Source organism: Misgurnus anguillicaudatus, chromosome 14 (genome assembly GCF_027580225.2).
Source record: "Misgurnus anguillicaudatus chromosome 14, ASM2758022v2, whole genome shotgun sequence".
Classification (NCBI taxonomy): domain Eukaryota; kingdom Metazoa; phylum Chordata; class Actinopteri; order Cypriniformes; family Cobitidae; genus Misgurnus; species Misgurnus anguillicaudatus.
The window spans coordinates 11,985,284-12,005,915 of NC_073350.2; the positions used below are offsets into that span (position 1 = coordinate 11,985,284).

Below are 20,632 nucleotides of genomic sequence, written 5' to 3' on the forward strand. Positions count from 1 at the left end.
CTATAGTAAGCTATAGTAAAATTTATTTTGGTGTTTAAAAACTTACCATAATAAATAAACATTAAGTATACTTCAATCTTTACAACTGTGTTATACTACAGAATGCTATAATAAATATTTACAAAGGGTAGTAATCATGGTAACATACTATAGTTTACCACAATTTGTTACAGTTTACTACAGTAAATAATGCTAAAGAATTTTTGCTGATGCTTTATACTACAGCAGTGGTTCTCAAACTTGGGGGACGTGCCCCCCTGAAGGGCCCCAAGAATGTGCCTTAATTTACGATAAAAGATAATGTCTTTTTTATTAATGTACAGTTTTATGACATTTGATAAAATACATAAATGTATCATACAATTATGTGTGCTTAAAACGCAGAAAAATTAGGCTACTAACCAACAGCACTACATTGTATATTTTTATAAGTTTTGTTTACATAATTAAAATTGTATGTTTTATGTCATGAATATTTTTTGGGGGGCCACGAAGGGAACCACTGTACTACAGTATAGTAGATGGTAAATTTACTGGCCATCCTTATACCCCCACTGTCCTCATTATTGTTGCTACATTAATAAACACACCACGACACCGCTTGGTAGAAAATAATACATTTATTTAGTATACACAGTCACAGATAGATTTATAAGGGAATAGATAGATGTAGGAAATGTTCAAGTCCATCACATCAGGATGTATATGGGCTGCAAAGTGTCGCTGAGCCTGTAGAGGGCGCTGTGTTTAAACTTAACACACTGCTCATGTGAATCCGGAGCGTGTGGTGTTAATGCAGCCAGTTGCCTGGTGACGCCGAAGCTGTGCTTGGCTTTTTCCTGTGTAGTGTCAACCAAAACAAGTTTGAAACAGATCAATCTTCGTCTGTGAATTGAAGAGAACTCGCGCGCAAGTGTTTTAGCATCTGTAGGCGGACTTTAAAGCGCTCGCGATGTGACACAGAGAGTATCGTTCTTAAGGAGGATTATGGAAAATTACTTGTTCGTGAGAGTTGTGGGAAAGGGAAGCTATGGGGAGGTGAACCTGGTCAGACACAAATCAGACCGTAAACAGGTAAAGTGGTGCATGCATCTGTTCGACACGCTGCAAACGCATGCTTTTGCAAATCAGTAACATTGGTTTATATATTTACCTATTTAACAGGCAAGCCGGACTGTTTGCAACCTTAGTTAATAATAAATCTTTATTTGTTTTAGGTTTGCCTTTGTGCATTCACCTAGTATATTGTTGTTATTATTAAGTTGGTATAACAATGTATTATGTATAATAGTTCTGAAATGAATGCACATTTTAAAGTTTTTTTTTTATTTTTTTCTAATTATTGACATGTCATACATCAAGCAGCACTGTAGAGCAGTTTGACATACTGTAATTAATCTACAATTTTTAACCCATTAACTGCCACACCCCCTTTTGGAGTGGTGATGTGCACCTTCAAATTAATATAACTCTGGCATTCTTTGGTCTAAAAGCCTATTCTTGGTCTCTTTTTAAAGAAGACACTTTCTAAAGTTTTTTAATGAAGTAATTTTAAATAATATTTAAATGTATTTTAATAAATAAAAATAATGCAATAAAGCCAGGATATATTTTATATTAAAAGAACTAAAAAAAACTATAAAAATGTTTTTTATGCCCAAAATGCTAAAAATAAATAATTAAAGGCATAATTCTGAACTAGTTTAATCCAAATTTTAAAGTTAAAATCACACAAAAAAAGTTTTTGTCACACTTTAGTGGTTTTTACCCATAAAGGCCACTAGGTGTCATTGGTTTGCTGCAAATTATTGTCACAAATTAATAAATTACAGTAGGGATGCGTGATAATTTGCATGTGATTGTCAGTGTGCATCTCGTCAGTGAAGCCGGTTCCCTGATTAGTAGTAAATCGGCATCACTTGCTTTCAGATGGAGCGGCATTTACTACACAAAGCCGTAGTTCACTGGCAATCAGGGCAATTTCGCATTAATTATCGCGGACGTATCGCATGCGATATGGCCCAGCGTGTCAGTGAACTACGGCTTTGTGTAAAAAATGCTGCTACATCTGAATAGCAGCAGGTGATGTCGATTTACTACTAATCAAGGATCCGGCTTTACTGACGAGATGCGCATGATATTGCATGCAAATTATTGAGCATCCCTAAATTACAGTCACTGCATTATTATTAGGGATGCACCAAATATTCGGCCACCGAAAAAAAAAGACTTGTCACCGAAACAATACGATCGAAATGTCGTGATGATGCAAACAGAAAACGCGACCTGCACGTGCTTGTCTGAAGCAACATGTATGCGGTGTGGATGTATTTAACCGCAAAAAAAACACAAAGGGTTGTCTGTACGCACAGAGGCACATGCGGTTGAATGTGTCCGGTCCAGACGTGATCATCACAGTGAGTACGCCCTTCAAAGATCAGAACTCTTGATTTGTAAACTCGCGCAAATGTGTCTCATACTGTAGTCCATTAACATACATTGGCCGAATAAAGCAATGAAAAACAACGTAACGTTTGCATGCTGCGCTGTTTGGGATTTGCCCTCGGTCTCTGTGTGCGCGCGCGTTTAACACACACGAGTGAGATGCAAACAAGCGAACGTAAAATCTCTGTTATTGACAGGGCACATATAAACAAAATTATCTCCAAAGTATTCTTTTTCTAATAAAAAAATCATTTGTTTATGTCTTAAGTGTATGTATAGATTACAGTCAGAAACCAGTCTCTGCTCATTTAAAGAGACAGTAACCTCAATTAACCTACTTAAATCTGTGTCATTAATGTTAACCAAACAACCCAAGACAAAGAAAAAAATCACTTCTGTAGCTCTAAAAATAATAATATATTTAATTAATACAATAAAGACAGTGTTATAACTAATTTAATTCAATTTCTGTACCTAATGCTAATGTTAGCCCTTATTAATGTGCAACTTTGTTTTTTTTTATAAATTTCTTTTTTTATATAAATTTGTATATTTCGTTATTTTTTTCAATTTCTTTATTTGTTATTAGATTTTCCCCACCCCCTTTTCGCTAATCTTAAAAATAATCCGATCTGTGCCTCAAAAACTGTAATGTGATCCGAACCATGAGTTTTGTGATCGTCACACACCCCTAGTAAAGTTAGTACACAGTGATAGCCATAAATGCATTTGTACTAATAATTGGCATGATAATTAATTTCAGTGTTTCAGTTTTTCTGCCTTGGTTTCCTCTTTTTCGGTTTCGGCCAAGAATTTTCATTTCGGAGCATCCCTAATTATTATTACTGCAAAAAGATTTTGAAATATGAAAATTACATTCTTAGAGCTTTCTAATGATATAAATACACATAACTCAGCACTTTGTGATTTTTTTTCCAACTCTAGAACATAATCCTAAACTGTAGATAATCAGTTTTCGCTATAATTTGCTTTCCTGCAAAGACAATATATCTTGTGTGGTTTTATCAGTATGTGATCAAGAAGCTGAACCTGAGAACATCATCCAGGCGTGAACGGCGAGCCGCAGAGCAGGAAGCCAAGCTCCTTTCACAGCTCAAGCATCCCAACATCGTCAACTACCGGGAATCGTGGGAAGGTGAGGACTGTCAGCTCTACATTGTGATGGGTTTCTGTGAAGGAGGAGATCTGTACCACAGACTCAAACAGCAGAAGGGAGAACTACTGCTTGAGAGACAGGTGGTGGAGTGGTTCGTCCAAATTGCAATGGCCCTTCAGGTACGCCGTTGATTTATCTGCATGCATTCATTCATCCATCCACACATACATCAATATATCTACTAATCTATCCATGCATGCATTCATTTATGCATCCACACGTCGTGCATCTATCCATACATGTCATTCATCCATCATCTGCATGCATCCATTCATCCAAGCAAGCTAGTTTCAGCCTCAGACGTCTCACCCACAGACCGTTGGCTGAACGTCTGATGCCAATGGGACACTTTTCTGGAAACACTTCAGCAGAAGTCTTCTTCTGATTGGTTGAATTATACAGGATTTCCTGGAGATGTGTGTGTGCGTCGTGCCCCTAAACATAACACAACACAAAACTAAACGTGCTTGGCCGATTTACATTGCTTTACATGTCAGTCATATGCCCTCTTGTGCCATTTAAAGCTGCCATGCTACGCGATGCATCCTCGCACTTATGCTTGCATCCATCCACACATGCTTCCACGCACCCATAACGCTATCATCTATCTATCTATACATCTATCTAGACAACTGATCATGGTTTACATAAGTGTTTCAGCTAAATGTTGAAGCCCCATACAAACAGTTTATTTCCTGTGATCTGTAGTATTTGCATGAAAAGCACATCCTGCATCGAGACCTGAAAACGCAGAATATCTTCTTGACCAAGACCAACATCATCAAAGTGGGTGATCTGGGCATTGCACGGGTTTTGGAGAGTCAGAATGATATGGCCAGCACTCTGATCGGCACACCTTACTACATGAGTCCAGAGCTTTTCTCCAACAAACCCTACAACTACAAGGTACAGACGGAGCGAGTCATGAGCAAACAACACACACAAAACATTATCCACCTATCTCTGGTTAACTTGTAACTTACAACACTGCCAACAAAACACAGACATTTGATGCAGTTTTACTTATCGCTTGCGACTCGTGATCACCCCATTTCAACAAAAATCCAGCGTTAAACAAACACACACGCACAACTCAACTGCTACCCCGGATAAACAAACTATATCCATTGTTTCCATAAGGATGGGAAGCTGATCAAGCTTAAATTTCACTCACAAACAACAACACACTTCTCTTGTGCCCATATAAGGACGTCCACTGTACTTCCTTCACTGAAATCGCCCATAAAAGAAATAAAGCAAGACTGTTATGTATTAATCTTTCATATACAAACTTATACAAACCCTGATGAAGTGCATTCGGAAATACTCCGTCATATGTCCAACTGCTTTTTTGACACTTTGCTTATGTTTATCTTGAAGAATCCAACTCTTAAACAGTGTTAATAAGTCAGAATGCATAAAAACAGCTTTAACCTTCAACATGCTTAATATCAGCAGAATCAGTTTTGCATGTTAATTTGATTGTTGTGTGTTTGCAGTCAGATGTGTGGGCATTAGGTTGTTGTGTGTATGAGATGGCCACGCTAAAACACGCCTTCAACGCAAAGGACATGAACTCTCTAGCATATCGGATCGTAGAAGGGAAGTTACTGGATTATATTTATCATCTTTTTTTTACCAAATACATCATCTGTAAATATTAACCTACATAAGATAGAACTTTTATGTCTGCATTATACAATTCATTGGACCCACAACCTTGGTGTTCCTGACACATTGTTCAACCACAACCAATAAAGATATAGGAACACAAATGTTAATTTGTTTGTATTACTGTTCAGTTACCCCAGATGCCGGGTAAGTACGACCCACAGCTGGGAGAGTTGATCAAGCGCATGCTGTGCAAGAAACCAGAAGACAGGCCGGATGTCAAACACATCCTGAGACAGCCATACATCAAACATCAGATCTCCATGTTTCTAGAGGCCACAAAAGAGTATGTGCATTTATACTGTACCTACATGTGCATGTGTCCTAACTTATACAATTAAACTGCAGTAGATGAAAAAAAATCGTGTTACTTTTCCGATAGAAAAACTGCCAAATCACGGAAGAATGCCGTAAACAGCAAAGCAAACAACATCGGTTCGGATGCATCAGCCCAACCACACAATGAGCTACAGTTGCAATGTCTTAACTCTGATTCAAAGAGCCGAGATAAAAAGGTAATATATAAAAATCCCATAATTCTGTGAAAGACATTTTAAATTTAATTTGTCTCTTTAAAATTAAGACATGTATTTAAATACAAACTTTTTATAGATGTAAGTTTATAAGATGCACAGTGGTCAAGCAAACTAAACCTCATTAAAAGAATAAATAATGACTTTCAAAAATTCATATTTCCCAGATTGAAGAAAACCACACGAACCGACAAAAACCCTGCAACGGTGCACCAGAAAATGCCCCTTCTAACACAGATTTGCCCCCCAAATCACCTAATCGGGATGTTTTTAACTCGACAGCTCAATCTATGGCGTCTATAAGCAACATAGACATAGACGTCCAAGAGCAAAAAAAGAGAAAAGCCAAATCGCCTCAGCCAAAACCCGGCAGCCATAACATCAACAAACCGCCATCATTACACAAGAAAAGAGAGGAGAAAGAAGATCCTGTTCTTCCTCGGACACAGCCTCCAAAACAGGTGTTGGGTATCGGAAAAACAGGGGCGAAGACGACACCGAATGGATCGATATCAAAAAGCTGTACCGCACCCAAACCTGCAGACCGAGCCAAGAGTCTGAAGGAGAATCAAACTCCTGATGTTAGCATGGACCTCAAGGATGACACTATGAAGCTACTGCAAGAGGCAGCGATACCTCACGAGCCATTCGAGCTGCATGGTGAAAAGATAAATGTGGAGAGTCGGAGAGCTTCAGCGGCTGGTGATGATCATCATAGGATGTGTGTCGTAAAGGAAGCTCCTGCTAGAAGCTCAACAGAGGAGAGTGAGGTACGTCTCTATCAGAAAACCTGTCAAATGATTCATTAAACTTGAACTCTTATGCTGCGTTCACAGCAAATGCGAATAGAGCGTCTGACACGAATGATTTTAATGTTAAGTCAATGTAAAGACGTGTTTACGTGTGTCTTGAGGTCTCGTTAACCAATCAGGAGCCTGCTTGCTGCAGTGGCGGCATTCAACATGGAGGAATGACTGATGTTTCAAGTCAATTTTGTTTCAAATGCTTGCTTTTTGGTCAATCCAGCATTAGACCTTGTGCACACTTTCAGTCCAAATTCGATTTTGGCGCATGTCCGACAGCCAAAAACCACATGAAATTCGTTTTTTCTAATCAGTTTCAGGCTACATCCAGAGGTGGTTTGAAATCCTTTTCAAATTGCATTTCCGGAAATATGTTTTAGTCTGACCGCTCTGATTGCATTTGTGTACCTTTCAGTTACATCATGTCAGACGTCGAGGCAGATTGTCGTTATTGCCATAGAAACAGTACAGATAATCCGGAAAACGGCAGAATGCTACAGGTCATTGAAAGTGCTTGAATCTATTTTATGGAAGAAGTTTTCTGGAAAAAAGTCCATATTATTCCCTGTGTAGTGTAGGATAATATCATAAAAATTCTAGACTTTTTAAGCACACGTGCTAAACTGTTCGGTTTAAATGCTTAAATCTTCTGTGTGCAAATGTTAATTCTTACCAAAATGCTTTTTTGCATAGTTGTGTTTGACACATGAAAACATCTCGGGTTACGTCTCGAAGGGAACGAGACGCTGCGTCTCCCTTGCCATACTTCCTGCGTCCCTGTAACGCTGTCTTTGGCAATATTTCAGATACCGACATACTTCCTGGCTCCCACGTCACCCTGTCTTTGTCGTTAAGCCTCACCATTGGTTGAATTTGATATATACATTCAGACGCACTTACCTCTGGAGGCATCCCCAAAGTGTCACCGCAGTGACGCAGCGCAAGTTCCCTCGAAAGGGAACTGTAACAATGTATCTTAAAAGGTAACACAATGTAACCTTGCTCTCACTTGAAATGTATCTCCACATTAAGTCCTTGAATTTGAGGGCATTGGACATGGAAAGTCCTTGAAAGGTCCTTAAATTTGAAGTTAACTAAGTTGTGGGAACCCTGTATGATCTGGTCTGAGATCTAGATTTGTGGACTTTTATTGTATATAATGTCTGTGTAATGACTTAACAGGTGCTAAAATTCATACAGTTCAACATGCTTTTTTGTATCTCTTTGTATTTTACTTGTCTCCATAAAATCAAATTATTTATTTTTGTTAATGGAGTATTGCAGTTTTATTATTATTTATTTTTTCGTGCGTATCATTATTTAATAAAAAATCATGTGCCCTCATAAACTTTCATCAAAATCTGAAAATGTACTTTCACCCTCTTGTGGCGATGGTTCCCTGATGATGTCAGCTAGACGGCTTAGGCCGAGCATCAGTTAACCCCACCCCCTCTAACTGTCACTCAGCTGTGAGTTTCAATTCTGATTGAAATGCTAACTTTTTTATATCCAATCAATTCACAATGGAAAACACAAACCATGGCCACTATTTTCCTCATGTGAAAGTCTGTTTTACTTGGAAATATGTCACAATACGGAAGTAAAGTCTATCGCATGTTCGTATTCACGAGAACTTTAAAGACAATAGTTAAAGGATAATTCCGGTATTTAACACTTTGAGTCTCATTTCTGGTTTGTTTTGGATGAACTACAGTGATGGACACAGAAATGTTGACAATGGGTCGTGTCTTGAGTTTTTGACTCGTTTAGAAGCGTCTCTTGACTGCTTCAGAATGGAAGTCAATGGCCATGCACAAACATGTCATTAAAACAACACTTAACATTCATTTTCATAACTGTGCTACTCACCGAGTGGTTCGTGGTGTTCGTTGATGATTAAAAACAAGTTGTGTAGCGAAATACAGTTTCTGTCGTGTTTTATTTGGCATTTTGTAAAATTACATTGACTTCAATTGGAAGACTCATTGCTCGCTGATATATCACTCCGCCGCCGGGAAACAGAAAAGGGTCGGTTTACATGTGGTTGTAGTTTTTTCGCTTGGTTTCTCTCAGAATAAATTTTTCCCATATTTGTAGGGCTGAACCAGAATATTTGAATATTCGTTCCGTGGGTTGACATTCGATTTTCAGTTTTGAGATTCGAATATATATATAAATATTTTTCAGCGTTAATGCAGAGCTTTTGCCAAGCAGGAAGTGCGCTTCACGCTCCCGCTCTATAGGTGGTGCAGAGAGACCAACATCCATAGCCAACAGCCACCAAACTTCACCAATGCAAGAGATCGCCTCAAACGGAAAGCGCACTTCCTGCTTTGGCATTCACGCTAATAGTGTTGTAAATAACGTTCAGTTTCTTGCAAAAACTGATTGATTTGCTTCACAAGACGTCAATATGTCACACGGAGTTATGGGGGATTGCTGTTGTATTGGATATATATGCTTTAGCTCTTAAAGTGTGCGGATCTGTTGACTTGCATGACGGAGCACCGGGGTTTCTGCAAAATATCTTCTTTATTGTTATGCTGATGAAAAAACATATTGGATGGTGTAAGTGTTACAAATAAACTTGATTTTGAAAGTATGCTACCGTTTTATTACAGTTTGTTGGACTACTATCATTCATGCTTCAGACTCAAATATAGAGCGGAAGTATATATGCGGTTGTGAGGTATCTGAAAAAATAGTTCCACTATAGCAAATAACACGGATTGAAATCATACATTGCGCCAATATATTTGTTTTCAATTATTAACGAACACCACGAACCACTCGGTGAGTAGTACAGTTTTGAAAATGAACGTTAAGTGTTGTTTTAATGACATGTTTGTGCATGGCCATTGACTTCCATTCTGAGGCAGCCAAGAGACGCTTCTAAATCAGTCGAATGACGACCCATTGTCGGGATTTCTGTGTCCATCGCTGTGGTTCATCCGGGACAGGCCAGAAATGAGACTCAAAGTGTTAAATACCGGAATTATCCTTTAACACTCATTCACTAATAAAAACTATAAAAATATACCTATAGACATATAGGCACAAACACAAATATTAAGTTTTTAATGCCACTGGGAATCTTACTTTATGTGTTTTTAGTTTGTTAAAGAAGTTTAAGTACAAACTTGCCGATGAGTAATTTCTGTATGAATTTGTGCACACATTGTTTTTTTTTTGTGCATACACAGTTAGTAAATAAGACCAAGTGCAGTGTTTCCCCTACCATTATATAAGGGGGGCGCCCCGCCCTTCTAAGGGCTTGACCCGCCACCCTTGAAGGTCAAGTATATTTTATTTGATTTTCTTTATAACGCCAGATAACAATTTGTTATTTTATTAAACAAACTAAATAGCCCTCAAGTAATATGTTATTTATCTTATTTCTACGATGGCATGTCTTTTTGTCTGTTTTTTCGCGTTTAAAATTATCCAATTGAGGTGCGCACATTATTTTACTGTTCGGCTTAATTCACTGAATGCGCGCTCTGTCATGTTGCGTGCAGTGCACGCCTCATAACTGAAAAGGTGACGGTGTTTTCCCACACACACACGCGCGCGCATTCTCTCCCTCTCTATCATGCTGTACAGTAGCTATATGCTATAACTCTGTGTAACAGTAACAGTGTATGCTGTCATAGTTCTGAATTTGCATCGATTTGTCTGCGCTATTAGGCTACGCGACCAGGGCTTGAAATTAACACCCGCCAAATGCAGGTAGATTTCGGCTGTGGCGGGTAAGACAGCCACCGCACTAGCCACTTTGGCTGGTTGAATTTTTTTTAATTGTAGTTTTCTTAAAAGTTATGCGAAATTATAAACAATGCGCAATGACACTCGAAACTACAACTCCCATTAGCACTCCCTGCCTGCACCCAGCGCAACGTACTGAGACGCGCGCGCGATGCAGCGGAGGCTCGCGTTGCGGACCAAGCGCCAACGTTTTACCAGAGAGAGAGAGCGCAAAAGCTGATGGATTTGCGAATGCACGGGTCTGGGCGCATACACGCACACTTTGGGAAGGATAAAACAATTGCATGGAAGTGACTGAAGAGATTTAAAGTGCGTGCACACTCTCTGGGCAAGAGCGGAGAGAAATTCATAGCGCATACCTGAATGCACACGTCCCAGTTTTGTCCGAAATCAAAGGAAACCCACAAGTAAAGAGGTTCGCGCATCATTTTAATGTAGGCTACTTTGTGCAAAAATAATACCCTCTCAACATTTGCCATTTAAAGTCTTAAATAACTTTTAACAGAAACCATGATCAAGCAAATACATTTCACTGCTGTTGTTAATAAATATTTAAAGTTTGTCTAGGGTTTTTGTGTTTATCTTTTTAGTTAATCTTCTACACCGCGCTCCACTGTTAATAAATTAATTTAAAGTTAATCTATGTATGCCTTTCTAGCATGTTTTTCATGCACCTAAATATATGATAGGATCTATACTGATATTAACAGCTAAATAATGTAGTCTTAACTTGTGTGGTCAGTCTGCATTTGAAAGTCAATCTGCATCTAATCTAGCTAAATAGAGTACAATTACTCAATGTCATTTTAGGATGCCATAGTCAAGTTTAATCATAATTGTGGCCAGTGAAAATGCTGAGTGGGTAGTAACTTTGGAAAACAACTAGCCACTTTGGCTGGTGAGCAAAAAAGTTATTGTCAAGCCCTGTACGCAACGTACAATAAAACTCACATTTGAAATAAAAAAGCTCTTAATACAAAAAGACATGATGAGAAAACAGCAGTAAAGCTTCAATGTAAAGGTATGGTTATTTTGTCAGACAATTATAAATCGAGTTTATATATCAGGATTTCGGCAGAGTTAAAGGAACAGCTGGTTGGATTAAACTCAAGGTGTGACTGGATCGTGTTTACTTACTACTTTATAGTCGACTCGTTTTATGTCTGACAACAGAACAGATAATAAAAAAACAGGATTATTCTCTCCAACAAATGCATCATTTAAAATTTGTTTATCGTATAAATGTATTATATATATATATATACCTACCCAACCAACACCCCCCCCCCCCAAGCTGTAAACCTAGGGGAAACACTGAAGTGTGTTTACTAATCATTTTGACAGTATTGGTAATATACATATTTGACTTTGCACATTTACTTAATAGCATTATGAAATTAGCATTACTATTACAGTCCTAGTTTTGTATTGATACACAGACTCGTTTAATGGCACTATAAATGTAGCAGTCCAATTGCAAACCTACAGAGTTTTTGGAGTTGGTATAGCTATATATATATATAAATGTTTATACTAAATGCAGTACTAGTAAAATTGTGAAAAGCACTATAGAAATAAATCTGAATTGAATGTCTTTGAATATGCAGGGAAGTCTAGACTCCACAGAGAAATTACTCAAGCCTGTTCCTGTGATCTCATTGGTAAAACACTGCTTTTATTAATACACAAGCATATTATTTTGGTTTCTTTCTTTAATGTGTTATAAACCTATTGACACTTTTCCCTAATAACATTAAGGGGCCTTCCAATTCTGAGCCCACCTCACTTCTGTCAGATGAAAGCAAACCTGTTCTCCAGCCCTCTTCTTCTGAGCCGTCCATGTCACGACAGCGCAGACATAAGAAAATCAAGACCTCGGATGAGATTGTGAGTAATGTAAACGATAAATGAATGGTGTACTGTACATAAAATGATAAAACATTTCATCTGATCTGTATATGACAGTTTTAGAGGCTGTTTATACCTGGTTTTAAGATTTGGCGTTTGATTGATCGGTCGGATCACAAGTGGACAATGCTAAAGACGGGTGTAAATGGGTGTAAAACGCTTTGAGCTTGTTCACTTTCGACCTCATTCAGAGGTAGGCGAAAGCACATTCGACTGGATTGTAAAGATCGCCTACTCTACGCCTATGGGTCTAATGTGATGTACGAGCAAAATGTTTTTCCATTGGACATGACTTCTAGCGCTAACCCATGGTGTTCAGCGCCATCTTTAGGCTTTTATTGATCAAACTATCTTTTATTTGTTTTATTTTGCAAGCGTTTGAAAGTTGTGCGAGCTTATCAATTGCTCTAAAAATTCAGGGAAAGTTCTTTGCAGCCTGTTTACTAACAACACAAACGGCGGACTCAGACATAATATTAGTTTGCTTCAATTTAAACCGATCGTTTCTCCGACTCGTGTTTAAACAACCGCATAGGGACTCGTCCACAGTCCACCCTTCTCAGAAAATCAGGACAGAAGCGGTCGAAAATTGACATTTTGCGATTTATTTGCAATGATAATCATGCATTTTTATGATGTGATTTAGGTGTCCACGTATACAAATATTCTCCTGATATTGTTGCTATATCTCTTTAGGTAAAAGCGGTACCCAGACCTTTGCCACTTCTTCCTGAAGTTGTACCATCAGTCAGCAGTCAACAGAAGAGTAACTCAGAAAAAAACAAACCTACTGGTCTCTCATCTTCCAGCAAGAACCCCCCGGAGGATCAGGTGACACATGCTGTGGCATTCAAAATAATGTATATGTAGAAGTCTGATGACATCACAATTCATCTCATTTCTGTGTTTTCACAATGTTGTGTCAAAAAAGCTTCACGTTTGAGATTTAACACTACAGTTGCTAACATACATCACTTTACTTTCAGAATCGTCCATTGTCCGCCAGAGAAAGACGACGACTGAAGCAGCTGCAGGAGAACTCAAGACAACAAGGTTGGGCATAAACAAATACTTTTCAAAGGTGCATTTAGGTAGAGAAATATATTTATAAAACAATAACAAAGATCATTCATATCATAATTAAGCAAACCAAGTGATCTAGGTTTGTGGTTGCAAATGAAATGAACCGAAACCAGATCTGAGTCCACTTTTAAAACCAGAGACAATGTGAACGCAAGAAGCATTTGTTTTATAATCTACTTAAATTATGTCTCAGGCTGCGTCCAAAATCGGAGGCAGCATTTGAAGGCATTAAAGGTGCTTTTTTATTACATAGTACCCCACTGTTTGGGTCGGGTCAGCTTACTAAAGCACATCCCAATCCAGTGTTTGGTTTACTTCCTGTCTCCTGAGATACCTTCATCCCATAATTCAGGGAATGTGATTGGTCGAGCCTGGTCGAGTTCGAAAAAATAAAATGTCGGCCAAGAAAGCATCCGGAGCACAAATTTAGTGTAAATACCGTATTTTCTGTACTATAAGTCACACTTTTTTTCATAGTTTGGTTGGTCCTGCGACTTCTAGTCAGGTGCGACTTGTCAGTTTTAATTTTGAAATATATGAACCAAGAGACAACATTACTGTCTACAGTCGTGAGAGTCTGCTATATGCTGGTTCTGTATTTATGTAATTCAATGAATTCTGTGATGTGGAATGACGAGTATGCGAACTTCACGCAAGTTGGCTTGTTCGGTTAATTTAGACTATTCAACCTTTCAGGTAAGTTCTGTATGCTATGGTTTATCGTTTAAATAACTGATAATATTACGTTAATGTACGGACACCTATTTAGCCTGCTATTCTGTGTGCTATTGTTGAGTTGAATAACTTGACTTTCCAGATTAAATGTCTGTTCTTCGGCTTGGATTTTGTGAAATAATTTTCTACATAAATGCGACGTAGAGTCCACTGCGACTTATACATGTTTTTTCGTCTTCATGACGCTTTTTTTGATTGATGCGACTTATACTCCGGATTGACTTATAGTCCGGAAAATACAGTAAAGCTATATTTTCACTTTTTACAGCTTTTGATTGCATTTCTAGACAGAAATTAGTATTGTATTTTTCAAATATGGGATTGTTTGTAAATATTGTGAACAGAATTCCGTTACGCTGCCTATGAAGTCTGTCCGAATGCGTTTCCTGGAGATGCCTTAATGCCACTGAAGTCATTGCCTCATAAAGCAGCGAGGCAACAAGTCAGCTGCCTTAGAGTTTGGTTGCCCTGTTGGACGTTTCTAGTATGCTTAGTAAGACCTTAATTGGCTTCAGGTGTGTTTGATTAGGGTTGTAGTTTTTAAAGAAAACGCCCTTAACCTTTAAGAAGTATCCTGTTGGATCAAAGCAAGACATTTCTGCATGTGTCCATTAGAATGCATAAGGGGCTCTAGAGCTTCAAAGCAAGCAGATTCTGCATACATGAATTCAGATGAAAGGACATTTTGTACGATCTCATTGTATATGACTCTTCGGTTGTATGCTTTCCTTTGAAGCAGCGTCTGCCGTCACAACGGCACCCTGTGATGTCCCCTCATTAGACTGTAGGCAGACAGACCAACAGGACTCCCCAAGACCTGCCAGCACCAGGGAAACAAAAAAGGTGGGGGCTATCAAACACTTAAAGGAATATTCCATTTTCTTAAAAGAAAAATCCAAATAATTTACTCACCACTATGTCATCCAAAATGTTGATGTCTTTCTTTGTTCAGTCGAAAAGAAATAATGTTTTTTGAGGAAAACATTGCAGGATTTTTCTCATTTTAATGGACTTTAATAGACACCAACAATTAACACTTAACTCAACACGTAACAGTTTTTTTCAACGTAGTTTCAAAGGACTATAAACAATACGAGGAATAAGGGTCTTATCTAGCAAAGCAATTGTCATTTTTGACAAGAAAAATAACAAATATACACTTTTGAAGCACAACTTCTCGTCTAGATCTGGTCGTGATGCGCCAGCGTGACCCCACGCAATACGTCATGACGTCAAGAGGTCACAGAAGACAAACGCGAAACTCCTCCCCAGTGTTTACATGTTTCGAGAAAGAGGACCGTTCCTACATTGTTGTATGTCAACTGATACTAATTAATGTCTTTGTGTCAGTTTATTGTTTACAATGGTCCGCAAATGTGCGTTTTATATATGTAACACGTGACCTCCCTACGTCACTACGCATTTACGTTAGGTCACGCTGGACCGGATCTAGACGAGAAGTTGTGCTTTAAAAGTGTATATTTGTTATTTTTCTTGTCAAAAATGACAATCGTTTTGCTAGATAAGACCCTTATTCCTCGTTTGGGATTGTTTATAGTCCTTTGAAACTCCGTTGAAAAAAGCTGTTACGTGTTGAGTTAAGTGTTAATTGTTCGTGTCTATTAAAGTCCATTAAAATGAGAAAAATCCTGCAATGTTTTCCTCAAAAAACATAATTTCTTCTCGACTGAACAAAGAAAGACATCAACATTTTGGATGACATGGTGGTGAGTAAATTATCTGGATTTTTCTTTTAAGAAAATGGAATATTCCTTTAATACTGAGATGCTGTTAAAAGCAAGCAGTTTGTTACATTATATTAATATGAAAAATGAGTTCTACCTGACCTGTAGTTGTTCTCTGTCTATCAGGAGAGGAAGACGTCATGTAGACAATCTGATGAAGATGAGTGTAGTTCCTCCACCAGCTCCACTGAACGTTCAGAAGGAGACTACAGAGAACGGTAAAACTATTAACCTAGTCATTTGGAGTATGTTAATTATTTAATTTGAATGTATGAAGCATATATTTGTGTTTTTGTTCTTTTTTTGTTTCTTATTTCACAGAAAGTGTGAGACCAGTGAGATGCAAGACTTAGTCCAAATGATGACCCAGACATTACACATGGATCTCAGAGATGGATCATTTGAGTCAAATGGGCCGAGATGCAACTCTACACAAATGCCTGAGTTCAGACTCAACAGGAAGTACAGGGACACACTGATGCTTCATGGGAGGGCCAAAGATGGACGAGGAGATTACCAGATTGGTGACTTTCCGTTAGGTAGTAACAAACCTGACATTTTTGCATTTATGCACTGTTTTATGTGCACTCAGTAACCTTGTGTTACTATTAAAAGTCCACTGTGTAGATTTTAGCGGCATTTAGTAGAGAGATTGTAAATTGCAACCAATGGCTCAGTCCACAGCTCACCACTCACTTTCGAAACGCATAGAGAAGCTACGGTAGCCAATAGTGATGCATGGGTCGGGGGGTTTTCCAACCCGTGGTCCCACTTTTATGAAATTATTTTGCCCGCACCACTGTATCTATTTTTACAACTCGCGACCATTAACTCTTTCCCCGCCATTGACGAGTTATCTCATCAGTTAAGAGAAAACATTTGCATGAAAAAAAAACGTGTTCCTAATGAGTTTTTATAGATATCTGTAATACCGCGGTTATCCACTAGATGGCCAATTACTCAATTTATTAAAAAACTGAAGTCAAAAATTATTTACTAATTTTAAACTCTGTGTATGTTTTGATAATCATTCTGAATTTGATCTCTAACAAAATTCCTTCACAAAAATTCAATTATTTAAAAAAATATTTTTGAAGAAAAATACCCATATTTAAGATTTTATAAGCAAAGAAAAAATACAGATGAAACCTTTTGAAACCGTCTATACATTACATTTAGCAGCTTGACCTTTTTTAATGATGTAAATTCAAGACATTAATTTCTTTGCACCTTGTCTTTACTTTAATTTCTCCTTTTGTTTTGTTTTGTTGTGGCTGGCAGCAGGAGCTGCTTGCCACTTTAGTGACGTGAGGCCAAAGGTTTGGGGACATCAAACAAGTTACATTGCTATGAAGGCCCACGTATTTTGTGTAACCCTATTAAAGAACCTAATAAAATATGAATATATATGTTCTCAAATATTTTATATAGCCTATAGGGAATTGCATACATACATGTTTTTTATTTTGTTTTTATTGACCTGCCCTGCACCTAAAGTGACACCCGCCCCGACCCGCGGGTTACCTGCGCATCACTAGTAGCCACCATAGGACTAACAAGTCATTGTCTGAGACAACGTAGTGGCAAAACGCGCACTGTAGTGCAGTTTGTCCGTTTAGGGCTTTTTTTGAAACATGGCACATGAAACAGCATTTTCATGGGAGGGAACTTGCGGTGTTCGTAGATAAAAACGGCTCATTCTAAGGTAATTAAAACAATACAGTTCATTTTGTAAGGCCTTTATACACCACTGATAATATAGTTATGTATATTAAATTGCATTTCTGTCAAGAGTTCCTTCTAAAAGTTACACAGGGCACCTTTAAGTCATTTATTTCTGATCTGTATTTTTTTCTGACATAGACATATCTGCACTTTTCCCAATTTTCTTTTTCAGATGACAGCACAGGTCCAGCGAAGGTCAGGAGAGTGATTGAGGACTTGCGTACAGATGTGGTGAAAGGTCTCGGTGTGAAGTTGTTGGACAGACTCTTGGACATAATGCAGGAGGAAGATGAAGATAAGAGAGAGGCAAGTCTGACAGTAACTGTATGTTTAGGAAGCAAGCATTGTTTCATAGACTACAGATTTTTGATTGACAGTGAGAAGTAAGTCCCCTTGTTTAGTGAAAACATTTATTTTTGCATGACCATTTTCCCCTTCTCTCTCTGTAATGCATAACATTAAACCGACTGTGCATTAGCATAGTACAGTTTATAAGGGAGGGCTTATTGGGTTTGCTAGATTATGACGATGTTTGCGTGTTATGCTGAGGTCCAAATTTATGTTTAAAAACTGATAGCTTATGAATAATTGTATGCTAAAAAGGTATTTTTCTATTTAGCATCTAATGCTGCAACAAATGGGTGAAGAGAAATACAAGCTGTATGCTGTGAAAGTGCGTCAGCTGCAGTTCTTCGAGGACGTCGCATTTAAAGATTGAGCCAGATGCCGAGAGGAATCCTCTATTAAACACTGATATGCCAATAATGCTGGTGGACAGCAGACCGATTTGTGCTCTTACCAGAAAAACTCTGATGTCAACAATCACTGTTATTAATGTATTTGTATACATATTGTTATACTTCGACACTAGTTATGCAATAAATCTGACATGTTATTATGCACCTTTCCAGTTCACAAAAGTATAAACTATTTAGGAAATATACGTTTTTCTATTGTAAATGTGAATCTATGCTGTGTAGATAGCAAAACTGGTCTTAATGCAAAACAGTTTATGTTTATAGTTTTGTTTTCTATTTTCTGGACAAACTCTGTATATTTATATTATGAATAATGTGGATCAATAAGGAATGATTTATATAATAAATGACATTTTTAGGAATTGCGTACTTTTCTTTTGCACCAGCAAGGTTTTGGCCAAACAAAACAAATGCACCACTAAACAAATGTACCAAACACAGGGTGGGTGTTTTATTACATATTCAATATGTTTAAACAGTACATAAAATTAATTTGAATGGTTTTATTTAGGGGTGATCATATAATTGCAAGTACATTTGGTGTCCAAAGTCTCTTATAGAGTTACTTAGTAACAATTGACACTGACTAATTCAGACAACAGGAAATCATGACTTTTTTAAGCAATACAAGACACTTTACAGAAAATATGATATTGGTATAGCCTGTAACATCTTGGAATACATGACAATGAGTGCCAAATAAAAACATAACCATTTGAAAAAAAGCTGACAAAAAAATAATACAGGAAATTCCATAATCACCCATAAGTTTTTGAATATTTTTACCATATCTGAACTAAACTACATCTGTAAATCACTTATGTTTCTTCTTCTTAAGGTTCTCTTGAGGTTTCTCACGAATCTCTCCTGTTGTCTCGGGAAGAGCAGGCTGCCAGCTGAGAGGATTTCTCCTGTACATCGGCCAGGGAGGCAATGTGAGCTAAAGAACAGAGATTAAATTGTTAATCAATGACAACGTATATAAGAGATTGTGTTGATCAAGTTTAGGTAAGTATGACATACCAAACAGGATAGTGTAAATCCAGCCAACATAATGTAAACAGTCCACCCGAACTGCTGAAAGAGGTAGCCATAGATGAAACCGATCACCTGAAGGATGAACAGATGGGTCAGGTCTGGTAATGTATTTAATGATTGTGGTAGTTAAGGTGTTGCTTGCATTACTCACCGCTGACACCAGAATTACTCCTTGGAAAATCTGCTCTGCAAGTTTCTGTCCTTTATAGTCCTACAAATGATCAATGACCATTAGTATTTATTCTGACACAAATAAGACCAAAAGAAATGTACAATATGCAATGAAGTATGTAATATTTTGTAAATATGGTAAGGAAGAACTATATAACGTTATAAATCATTGATTTAACGTGATTTGCCTTATTTGTTGTGTGCATACTGACTGCATGTAAGCACTAGTTCGCAAGATTATACTGATGACATCAACAAAACATTTATCTGTACTTTCTGTTATTTTATATTTGCAGGTCCAGTGCTAATTCGTTAGCTGCTAACATATGTCCATTTCCGTTATGTCTCTAAAAACACCAAACTCACAATATAATCACATGCATGCAATTTTTAAAAAGCGTTAACCTTACCATGTGAGTCGGAATGGACTTAAACATTGAAAGCATCTTGAAATAGTATAATAAATCTGCAGGATGTTGCTTTCCAGTGGAAAGATGATTTCCTGTTTGAAATGTGTACGTAGAGATCCGCAGGACCCCTTTTTGGCTAGAGGGGATACAGCTACGACCAAATCTGGCGAGATGTTGGGTTTTGGGTTAGGTTTGGGGGTAAAATTAGTGTGAAAAACAGAGTTCCTAATTATATATGATATAGCTACGACCTAAATCCCGTGAACTGTTGGGTTTGAGTTAGGCTTGGAGTACGATTAGCATGAAAAACAGCGCGAGATATACGAGATTTTGGGCGTAGGTGTATCCCTTCTAGCCACATCGCAGGACCCTTCAGTAAATTAATCAAACGGACTAAAATGCGCCAAAAAAATGCGCAGAGCAACGTACTGTTAGAAAAAATCTTAAGTGATTAAATGTAAGCGCAAATATGTGTTAAATATTACAGTAACATATTAAATACTCCACAAACTTTAAATGCAATAATGAGGAAAAAAATAAATAAATCATTTTTATTCAGGCAGAGATCTAGATGCAATTTTCGTGCCATTTATGGTCATGAGCGTGTTTAATGACGTCAACAGCTGGCGCATTGATCAGATCTGTAACACATCTGAACAGATAGA

At 37.7% G+C, this 20,632-nt stretch overlaps 2 protein-coding genes across 3 annotated transcripts; one reads left to right on the forward strand and one right to left on the reverse strand.

Moving 5' to 3' along the window:
* The first annotated feature begins 779 nt into the window (after positions 1 to 779).
* On the forward strand, positions 780 to 18,710 carry nek4 (NIMA-related kinase 4). 2 transcript variants are annotated; one of them, XM_073875874.1, is made up of 16 exons: positions 780 to 1,074; positions 3,475 to 3,741; positions 4,331 to 4,528; positions 5,122 to 5,227; positions 5,423 to 5,579; positions 5,676 to 5,808; positions 5,994 to 6,596; positions 12,002 to 12,055; positions 12,153 to 12,281; positions 12,999 to 13,133; positions 13,289 to 13,355; positions 14,857 to 14,963; positions 15,992 to 16,083; positions 16,187 to 16,404; positions 17,763 to 17,896; positions 18,210 to 18,710. In XM_073875874.1, the coding sequence occupies exons 1-16, from the start codon at positions 988 to 990 to the stop codon at positions 18,306 to 18,308; spliced, it is 2,586 nt and encodes an 861-aa protein (XP_073731975.1). In that variant the 5' UTR covers positions 780 to 987; the 3' UTR covers positions 18,309 to 18,710. The 2 variants fall into 2 exon arrangements, with proteins under 2 accessions (XP_073731975.1, XP_073731976.1); XM_073875875.1 differs by having other exon boundaries at positions 14,860 to 14,963.
* A 67-nt stretch (positions 18,711 to 18,777) lies between these two features.
* spcs1 (signal peptidase complex subunit 1) lies at positions 18,778 to 20,123 on the reverse strand. The gene is made up of 4 exons (XM_055184980.2): positions 19,968 to 20,123; positions 19,538 to 19,597; positions 19,372 to 19,458; positions 18,778 to 19,288 (listed from the first exon to the last, which is right to left on the reverse strand). Exons 1-4 carry the CDS (start codon positions 20,001 to 20,003, stop codon positions 19,163 to 19,165), a joined length of 309 nt encoding a protein of 102 aa, XP_055040955.1. The 5' UTR covers positions 20,004 to 20,123; the 3' UTR covers positions 18,778 to 19,162.
* Between the last annotated feature and the right edge of the window lie 509 nt (positions 20,124 to 20,632).